This window comes from Garra rufa, chromosome 8, assembly GCF_049309525.1.
Source record: "Garra rufa chromosome 8, GarRuf1.0, whole genome shotgun sequence".
NCBI classification, from domain to species: Eukaryota; Metazoa; Chordata; class Actinopteri; order Cypriniformes; family Cyprinidae; genus Garra; species Garra rufa.
The window spans coordinates 16681563-16691818 of record NC_133368.1 but is presented as its reverse complement, the minus strand read 5'-3'; the positions used below and the strand labels follow the sequence as shown (position 1 = coordinate 16691818).

The 10256-nt window shown below is 38.8% G+C and overlaps 2 protein-coding genes across 2 annotated transcripts in view; both read right to left on the bottom strand.

The window, feature by feature from the left end:
• Positions 1-726: 726 nt before the first annotated feature.
• On the bottom strand, positions 727-3278 carry LOC141340101 (ubiquitin carboxyl-terminal hydrolase 37-like). Its single transcript, XM_073845035.1, has 11 exons — positions 3103-3278; positions 2899-3024; positions 2689-2794; positions 2473-2609; positions 2291-2390; positions 2107-2186; positions 1888-1991; positions 1710-1729; positions 1449-1524; positions 1227-1365; positions 727-928 (listed from the first exon to the last, which is right to left on the bottom strand). The coding sequence occupies exons 1-11, from the start codon at positions 3276-3278 to the stop codon at positions 727-729; spliced, it is 1266 nt and encodes a 421-aa protein (XP_073701136.1).
• A 2148-nt stretch (positions 3279-5426) lies between these two features.
• LOC141340100 (uncharacterized) overlaps positions 5427-10256 on the bottom strand; it is a 31990-nt gene continuing 27160 nt past the window's right edge. Inside the window, exons 14-17 of the mRNA XM_073845034.1 lie at positions 9814-10047; positions 9012-9171; positions 8842-8901; positions 5427-6299 (exon numbers count right to left, since the gene is read on the bottom strand). Coding sequence (XP_073701135.1) covers positions 5770-6299; positions 8842-8901; positions 9012-9171; positions 9814-10047 — 984 coding nt within the window. The 3' untranslated portion in view covers positions 5427-5769. The remainder of the gene's footprint in view (positions 6300-8841; positions 8902-9011; positions 9172-9813; positions 10048-10256) is intronic.

Genomic DNA, 10256 nt, shown 5'->3' with positions numbered 1-10256 from the left:
AGTCTATGGGCATTACACAGGTGCATAACAGTCAAGTTTGTAACATCAGCACTCTTTTTCCTTGACATTAATCAACACGTTTATATTTTGAAACATCTGGTAATGTTATCAAATTGATAATGATTATGTTATTAAATTATATAAGTGTATATTAGATAAAGTTGGAAAATTATATTAGATTGGTAAAGCAGAAAGTGTTGCAACATCCACATTCTTCTTTAGTACTACCACAATATCCATGTATTTATGGAAGAAATGTAAGTCTTTGAGCACAAAGTAATTTAAACAGCAGATAAAGGCTAGTACTGATTCAGTACAGACTCCAGTATCTCAATTACTGAATAGACTCAAAGCCATATTTCAGAATTATTACACATTAGTCTGCTGTCTGCAATCTATGCCAGTTGAGCACACGGTGTCACTGTTGCTCCAATGCAAACCCCAAACCCAAGATAGAGAGGCTCAGTTAATGTGGTCTGGACTCTGTGGATGGGGCTCATCATATCAGATCAATTCGAAGTATGAGAGAGCCAAAATCAAAGGCTGTGGGAGCTGAATAGAATGTCTAAGGTGGAGTCTTAGGCTCTCAAGGGTTACAGGTTGCATGAGTCTGAAGAAAACCATGATGGAACCAGGAGAGAGAGACTGAGGACAGCTGGCAGAGCAGGAGAATGAGCAGGAGCTAGAAAGCTGGACAGAACCAGTGAAGAGGGCAGAACCAGGGACTCAACACAGTCCAGAATGAGCCAGCAAAGGAGGATGAGTAATAGAACAGAATGGAACACATGAGTACATGCTGGGCAGGAGCAGCAGAGGAGAAAGGATCCTGTAACCCCTACACCCGGGTCCTTTTCGAACCCGCTCCAAGCGGGTCTCGAACCCCAGTCTCCGGCATGGGAAGCGGGTGCAGCAGGTCACTAGTGCACCTCTTGAGATCAGGGGAGTGAGGTTTACCTGCACAGCACCTAAGGCTGGCCCCCGTTACACTCACCCCCCTAAACCTTACTCCCACCCGGGTCACGGCACCAATGTAACCCCTACACCCGGCTCCTATTTGAATCAAGCTGGTGTTTAGCTTTAGATGTGTTTCCTTTTCTTTCCTTCAACCAGCTGCTGTTCAGCTGCAAAAAAAACCCAGTGATTTAATACAACTGAACTGAACACTGAACATTATAGCACTAGTATTGTGGTATTATTTACCGCTAAATATACAGCCTATAATTTACCTCTTCACGTAGAAGAGCATGTAGGCGTTCTTCCTGATGCCACGTGACGCTGTTGACCAGCTGGATTTTCTGATGCTGGTGTCACTGCATTCCAGCCATCCTGATCCACTGACGTCACCGATGTGACTGATGTAGTGCCCTAAAGACAGAGACACTTCATTCTGATGCTTAATGATGAATGAGTGAACAAGATAAAAAATTAAACATAGAACAAGCTCTTACCACAAAACAAACTGCAGCCCAGATGTGACACAACACCAGCTAGTTCATACTGTGTGCTGCTGTCTGATGCCTCCAGCTGTTAAACCCAAACACAGATTATTAGATAATGCTGCTGCATTTCAAATGTTTCTCAACATCCTCCTCTATTTCGCTTCATCTGTCTGTCTGTCTACGAAATGCTGTCTATCTTTCCTGTGGTCTTGCAGGCTCTGCTCTATTCTTCTTTCTCTCTTGCTGTTGTTTCTATCTTTTTCCATTTGCCACTGTGATCTCTGTGCTCACTGTTGAAGATCATACACATCAAACAAGAAAACAATTCAGTAATTATTCAATGCATAAACACTATTCAAATGTTTTTTTTCAGAGCAAACATCATCCTGATGCTGAGTGTTTCATAACTGACCAGCAGAGGGCAGCTGTTTGATGAACTGACACATACCTGCACTGCTGGACAGTGAAAACTGCTCTGGAATGTCCAGTCGATCCTCCAGTTTGCACATTGAAGATGTGACGTCAAAGCGCATGACTAGAAGCACCAGGACCCTGTAGAGACATTCAGATGATTGGAAGTTATGGACTGGTTCATGTTTAGTTATCCTAACTAATTACTATGTCTCAGTTAGCACTGATAATCAGTACTAGACTAACGGTGTCGTACCGTGGAAGGGTGATTAATTCCAGTGTCTCAGAGACTGTAGTGCCAGCACACTCACTGCATGAGCACTCAAACGAAGATGTCTGGAGAAAACACACAACACAGACATCAGCCAATCAGAAATGACTTAAACTTGTTGACCTAATCATCCTGCTGCTACTGTGATGTAATCAGTGACGTCACTCACTTTGAAGTACTGCTGCAGGCTGTCTATGAGGCATCCTTGAGGACTGATGACCAGTGAGAGATAGTTGTAATCCTCTCTAAAGCTCCTCTGGAAGCCACAGCTGAAACAACAGAAGAAGGTCATCATAACATAAATGAGTCTGAGAGTCTGAAGCGAGTGCAGGTGTGGAAGTGTGATGTTACCTGTCGCAGGTGCGCAGGCGGTTGAGCTGGAACTCCATGTTTGCTACAGGACAAGTGTATTCAGGCCAGTAGCTTTGTTGAAGCTCACCCTCCTCCTTCAGATAAGACAGGCAAACCATCAAGAACTCATGGGCGTCCTGGAGAAAGAGTGAAGGATGATGAGTTTAAATTAAATGCAAGTTATAAAATAATACATTTGAGCATATATCACCTCACCTGCTGATGACGAGTTTCAATGCAGGCCTTCACTGTAGACAAGAGCTTTGCCTTCAGCTTCTTGTCATTTCCTGTCAGCCTAGTCATGTGCAGGTCAGTGAGCGTCCTGGAGAGAAGATCATATATTTAATTTATGTAGAATTGCTTTTGTTTTGTTGCTTGATTTAGATTGAAATATAATGTTGCATAAATGTTTAACCGTGTTTGTACCTGAGCATTGTGCTTCCCTCATTCCACCGTTTCTGCTGGGAAACCACATCGTCTCGGAAAGGGGAAACGGTGAGGAGGCACTGCAACACAGAGTTCATGTAGCATGTGTTTCCTAAATTGGGGAAACTGTAACAGAAGTCTTAAATCAAGAGGCTGCTGTATATATGTGTGTGTTTAAACTTCTACTAGTTGTGCGACATTTACCCCAAGTGCTTGATGTTGGTTGGCAGTGCTGTTTGCACAACATCAGCCAGCTCAACATCATCCTCTGTGACGCTCTCGACGATCTGCTGCTTGATCTTGATCTGCTTTTGCTGTAAACTGCACTGTATGAGCTCCAGTATTTCAGTCTGGGACAGACCGTTGGACTGAGGCGTCATACTGGCTAGCACACTGAGGATGCTGAGAAATCATCAGCTGCATCTGTGAAGAAATTTAAAATGAGTTTTAATGAATTGTTTTATTATACATACATACATTATATATATAACTTCTCCAACCTTTAAGAACTGCTTCAGCCTGAAGTTCAGCCAGCAGATCAGTTGTCCCGCTGTCTTCAGAGGAGGAAACACCCACAGCGCTGCTAGAGCTGTAACTTCCGCTGGTCTCCAGATCTGAGGGGCTACTTTCTGCAGATAATGGTGTCTGTGAATAGATAATTATACAGTTTTGATGTGTTGTTGTTAGCAGTCTATGGTCTAGAGATAAAAATAAAAAAATCTGCATCTCTGTGTAAACCCTTAGATGAAATCCTGCAAGCACCCCTGACAGCAATAATAATGTATTGTATATCCAAACAGTTCCTGTTCACAGTTAAGGATCGACACAAATGCATTACTTTGGCTCCCCCCCCCTCCCCTCCTCCCTAATTTAAAAGCCTTGTCTGGATTGCAAAGTAGGCCTTTGGTAATTGAAACGTACACTTGTTACGACGTTAGATGACTTTTGACTTTCTCAGTAAAAAAGGTGTATATATTTATTTTCATTATTTTGCAGTTTTGTATTACAGGCTTCTGTATTTCTCATGTTTGTGATATTCTGGATTAATATACCTCTCTTGCATCTTTACAATGTAAACCCAAATGTTGTCATTACTTAAATAATTAAGTAATCTTAACTAAACATTACTTAAAATGTTACATTTTGGGCCCATAAATTAAAAACCTGAGTTTGAAACTTGTTTACTCACAAAAATATGTAAAATTTACATTTAAACAACTCACTCTGGTCTTTATTTAAAGTTATTGGGTGTGAAAGCAGTTCTGCCTGGCAACAAGAGAACTAATTCACTGATTGGCAGATACTTACAAAAGGCAGGTCTCTTTAGTTTGTCAGAGAAAAATATATAAGATCTCATCATCTTCACTTACAGGTTTGACTGCATGTCACACTAGTTGCTGTTTTGACTTAACAGAGATTTAGATGATAATGTTTTAGTGAAAAGTAAAAGTTTAGTAAAGTTCTATGTCACCATGATAGAGATTGCTTATCTGGGCTCTTGACCCTTGATTGCCTTTGTTGGTTTGTTTTTGTTTGTTTGTTTTGTTTTGTTTTTGGCTATTTCATCTTTGTCTTTATAAAGCGCCTTCCTGCAATGCAAGAGAAAATCTGATCAGATGATATTGGTTACTTATTGTTAATGATTTAGTTATCATGTAGTTGTATTCACTAATCTCATTATGAGGCTAACCTACATCCACAGTGTATTTATGCATGAAGCTAAGTAAACTTATTTAAGTTTAATATATGAACAACAAATCAAGTCAGCAGAGAACTCTTTACCAGTAGAGTGATAAAGCAGGGATTTGCATCACAGAGTCGTCATAATGAGCTGAGACCTGAATCTAACAGCATGGTCAATCATTACGGAAAAGGAATGGCAAATGGATGATGATAATTAAGTTCCAACTCAAAGGACCATGTAAAAGAGTTTGGTTAATGCATGAATATATTTCTGGCTTGAGTCTAACAGGAGTATAAGAACACAGAGTCCAGTACAATACTTCCCATCTGGCCATTTTATTGTTGCAGCATGAAGAAAAGCAGACAGATACACTGTAAAAATGTTAAAACCTATGTTCAGCAGCTGCCTTATGTTTTTAAGTTAAATCAGCTTAAAACTACAAGTCATTGTAACTTATTACAATCAAAATTAGTTGATTTAACTTGTGAATTTAAATAACTTAAGTTGATTTAACTTAATAATTTAAGGCTGCTGCTAAACTTAAGTTTTTAAGTTGAAACTTTTTTACAGTGTATGTAAGATGTAATTTACAGTTTCTAGAACAGGAAAATACAAAACACTTCAAAATGGGACAAATCTTATACACACACACACACACACACACACACATATATATATATATATATAAATATATATATATATACATAAATGAAACAAACATTAATCAAAAACACAAAAAGTACACAGAATGCTGCAGTGATTGGTAGATTTACAAAGTACAAAGGCGTGTACAAATCAATTAGCAACTACTAGGACTAATGAGCAAATGAGACTGGGGTTGTGGCCAAAAAGTAATAAACTTTAACACAACTATCCTGAATCACTATTATCACACTGATATTTCTGTTGTTTCTGTAAATAAATCGTCCCACATTTATTCTTCACCTGTTTTACAGCATGTGCACACTGTACAATTTGACATGTTTGCTGATAGCCATGTTTTTGAGGCACAGTCAGTGCACATGTGGCTTCTCCTACAACAACTGTGAAATAAAGAGCCATTAGGAGCACAGAACTATTACATATGATACAGTGCGTTCACAGCTTTACAGCATCATTCTAATTAGAATATCTGACACAGCCATTTACTAAACTCATTGCACTATATTTACAGCCAGTTCCATAATCTATGGACCACACAGTTTTACTGCTGACCCATTAATAACTGCAAACCCAGGATAGAGGGGATGAGTGAATGTGGTCTGGACTTTGTGGATGAGGCTCATTGTGTCAGAGACGCTGTAGAAGGACAGAGTTCCTGCGCTGTGATCAACATACACCCCTATTCTACAGCCGTCGAAGCGTACAGGGAGTTCAGTATGATTGTCATCGTGACTAAATGAGCATCTGGAGGTAGAACAGATCAAACTCCAGGATTGATCATTATATCCAAACACACACTCATTTGTCTGTCCCTTCCTGTTGACATATATATAAGACACCGATATACACACAAATCCACTCCCGCTCCACTCAAGCTCCCAGTAGCAGCGTCCACACACACCCTCTCTACACAACACTTGAGGATAATAATGAAACCTCTCTGAATGATCAGGATACTGCTGGACTCCGGCAGTGAAAGTAACCACTCTGTTCTCCTCAGACAGACAGAGGTTTTTATTAACTGTGTTTGGATCCAGAGTGAACTGACTATAATCTGATGGAGACAAAACAAAATAAATTAATTTTGGTGGATCAACCTGAAAAATGAGACACTGAAGAAATCCCCAATGACAAATGCATAGACAAGCAAACTGTTGAAGGCACAATATTTTGTTTTAAGTTTTCGCCACTTGAGGGCACATATTCAACACAAACAAAGAAGTTGATGACGTTGCGATTGAATGTGGAATCACAAGAGTTGTGGACTTCATCCCCACAGCTGATGCAATCCGTCAGGATTCATGAAATCATGTTTATGGGTGAGCTAATTTATCGAAGATTTATTAAGGTCACTGTAGTATGAAGCAGGGTGGGGCTGAAAGTCGTGGAAGTGAAATGAGGACGCTGGACTGATTGCCTATGAAGGACGAGCATGATACGTGCTTGAAAGCAGCAGAGCTTTTATTATTTAGCTTTATCTGATCCTGCCTATGTGAGGTAAAACAGCGCTGTTTTAGCACAGATAAATTTGAGTGTGCTGAAAGTTCTGTTATAATGCTTCTCTGTGTGTTTGTCACCTGTCTAATAAAATGCATAACATGTTAAAGTGTCTTAGAGTTTTCATTGTTTTCTACAAAATAAACCCGGAAAATCAAGGGCGTATGATGTCAGTGGCAGGTGACGCAAGGAAGACACGGTCCGTGTGACTAGTTGAAATTGCTTATTTCTTTGAATTTAAACTTTGAAATGTTTGGGATTATGCAAGTACACAAGTCGGCAAAATACATAACACTGTTCTAGTGTTTTTTAGATATTTTAATCAAAAAATCTTACATATTGTGCCTTTAACAAACATAAAAAAAAGAAAATGCACAGCTTGGTTTTACCAAAATACTCTTGGAACACTGCTCAACCAAACATATTTGAACAGTCTTGTTGAACAGATTGTTGAAACAATCTGTTGTATAATTTCAGTATAATGCATATTGTATAAATTAATTTCTTGTTTTAAATTATGATATATTAAAGGAATAGTTCACCTAAAAAAATGGTCTTGTGGACTTAAAGGGATAGTTCACCCAAAAATTAAAATTTGATGTTTATCTGCTTACCCCCAGGGCATCCAAGATGTAGGTCACTTTGTTTCTTCAGTAGAACACACACAAAAAAGATTTTTAACTTAACCTTAATCCAAATGACACCCTGCGGCTCGTGACGATACATTGATCTCCTAAGATACGAAATGATCAGTTTTTGCGAGAAACTGAACAGTATTTATATCATTTTTTACCTTTGATACACAGCCACGTCCATCTGTCATGAGCACAAACTCATCATCCGGCTCGTTACATGTGTACGCGCTCTGGCGTAGTATACGCAAACACCGTAAGGGGAAATCAGTGAAAAGTCAACAGTCCCGGATGAGTTTGCGCAAACAAACGTAATCTTTTAGCTTTAAATCGGTTTGAACAATCAGATAAGCGCAAGTAATTACCATTTCGAATAGCCGCTATACCCACAATCTCTGTGAGTGTAAACAATGAGTGTTGTATACATGCAACAGATCACTTCCGGTGTTTGCGTATTCTACGCCAGAGCGCGTTCACATGTAGCGAGCCGAAAGCTAAACTTGTGCTCAGGAGAGATGGACGTGGCTGTGTATCAAAGGTAAAAAATGATATAAATACTGTTTGACGATTGTTTCGTTTCTTAGGACATCAATGTATCGTCACGAGCCACAGGGTGTAATTTGGATTTGTCTGTGCATGTTTTTGTTTACTTTTAAAGGTCTGGTGCCCATCCACTGACATTATATGGCTGGCAGACTGCACCGGTTAAAGTTAAAAACTCTGTGTTCTGCTGAAGAAACAAAGTCATCTTGGATGCCCTGGTGGTAAGCAGATAAACATCACATTTTCATTTTTGGGTGAACTATCCCTTTAATGTATACACACACACAGTGGTCATTGTAAGTGTGCAAAAGTGCAAGTGAACGTAAAGCGTCCCATTTGGGACAGGGCCATACTCTTGATAATCGCGCAAGATGGTGATATGGAGGGGAAGGATTCTTGAATAAAGTCATTATTTTTGTTTTATTTGCACACAAATAGTGTTCTCATAGCTTCATAAAATTATGATTGAACCACTGATATCATATGGACTATTTTAACGTTCTTCCTTTACTCCTTTCTGGGCCTTGAACGTTTCAGTAGTGTTGATGTCTATACAGGGTCAGAAACAAAAATATCTTAATTTGTGTTCATAAGATGAACGAAGGACCTATGGGTTTTGAACAATGAGGGTGAGTAATTAATGACAAAACTTTCATTTTTGAGTGAACTGTCCCTAATAAAACTTTCATGGATTTCACTTAGAACTATAAATGTGAAGTTTTTTTTATAAGGTTTGATTATGTGTTTATAATATAAATATTTACTTTTAATGTTTGTGCAATGAACCTTTAAGCACTGTATGTCTACATGCTGCTGGTGCTAATTGCATGCTTGCTAAAAGTGTGTGAAATCTTTGAAATGGCTTAATAAATCTAAATAGATTTTAATGAGAATCTAAATGTAAATGTGTTTATTGTGTCTTACATTGTAGGAACTCCTTTCTGACCTTGGGTTCATTTGTAGGAATAATTTCAACATACGTTGCTAAGAAAATAAACAGACATAATTAGTAGAGTCCCCATTCAAGTGTTGTATGTACTTTTTTAATATATATTTTATGATAACTATGAGTATATGAATATCTGCTACTTTACCTCTGCCAGATATCATGTCTATCTCCTCTCTACAGAAATACAGTAGTTTTTCTTTCAGTTGAGAAAGGGACCTTCCAACATTATCAAAAGAGAGGAGAGAGCTGACAGTAACGTCGGGTACATCTGTAGATTCAGGAGATACAGCGAGAGACTGGAAACTCTACAGGAAGAAATAAACACAAAACATTAAGATACAAAGGAAAAACCTTTATGACCTTTACTTTTTAATTGCTTTTTCAAATCATCCTAAGTGATGTAATATGAGTATAATAACCTGAACTACCAGTTTGATCGTGCCTGTTCTTTATTTGCAATGGTTGTGTTATTCCTATATCATTTGCATGCTTTTCTACTGAGCACATCTGTTTAGATAATTTCACCAATAATAAAAGAAGGCCTCTAATGGTAAGGCGTTGATAAAAAACTCTTCTTACAGCCGATCTTCGTTACCTTGAGGAAATTGGTGTGATCATGTATTTGCATGCTGTTCTACTGAGCACATCTGTTTAGGTAATTTCCACCATCTTCAGATTTTACAATGTAAATGTTACTCCTTCTGTGTGTCTGTTACCCATCAGATAAAAACTACAATGGTTAAGAAAAGTAATAGCATCACCTCTTCTAACCTTCTCATCATTCATGCCCATAGCAGGATGAGTTAAGCACTAAAGTTACTTACCCTAAATATCTAGGGTTAACAGTTTGTTCAGCTGTAAGAGTATGAGCACCAATAATAATAAAACAAAAAGCCTCTAATGTAAGGCGTTGATAAAAAACTCTTCTTACAGCCGATCTTCGTTACCTTGAGGAAATTGGTGTGATCATGTATTTGCGAAATTTGCTCCAGCTCAGCACATCGCCTCTTCAGATCATCGGTATCCTGCTCCAGCTGCTCCATGAGTCCTTCAGCTCGACTCACTGCAGTCTTTTCCTGATCTCTGATCCGCCGTGTCATCTCAGAGCAGATTTCCTCAATGGAGCACATGAGCTCAATGAAGATCCTCTCATTGTCTTCTACTGCTGTCTGTGCAGAGCGCTGTTAGGACACACATCACAATCAGCTCATACTAATGCCCCACACTACTTATAGACGGTCCACTTTTGGCATTGCTGCCCCAAATGATTGGAATGTGCTAACCATTGAAACTAGAGACAAATATTCAAACAACTAGTGAGTGTTCTTACCTCAACCTGTAAATGTTTTAACTGAGTTTGTTTAAATGTGTTTTTACATGGGCTATTGTA

Excerpts from the sequence above, each read along its gene's own strand:
- LOC141340101 (XM_073845035.1), bottom strand. The coding sequence starts at position 3,278 with ATGACGCCTCAGTCCAACGGTCTGTCCCAGACTGAAATACTGGAGCTC. Across the intron at positions 1,525-1,709 it reads TGAGCACAGAGATCACAGTG|CTGGAGGCATCAGACAGCAG; the intron begins GCAAATGGAAAA and ends TGGGTTTAACAG. Across the intron at positions 1,366-1,448 it reads GGGCTGCAGTTTGTTTTGTG|GGCACTACATCAGTCACATC; the intron begins GTAAGAGCTTGT and ends CTCTGTCTTTAG.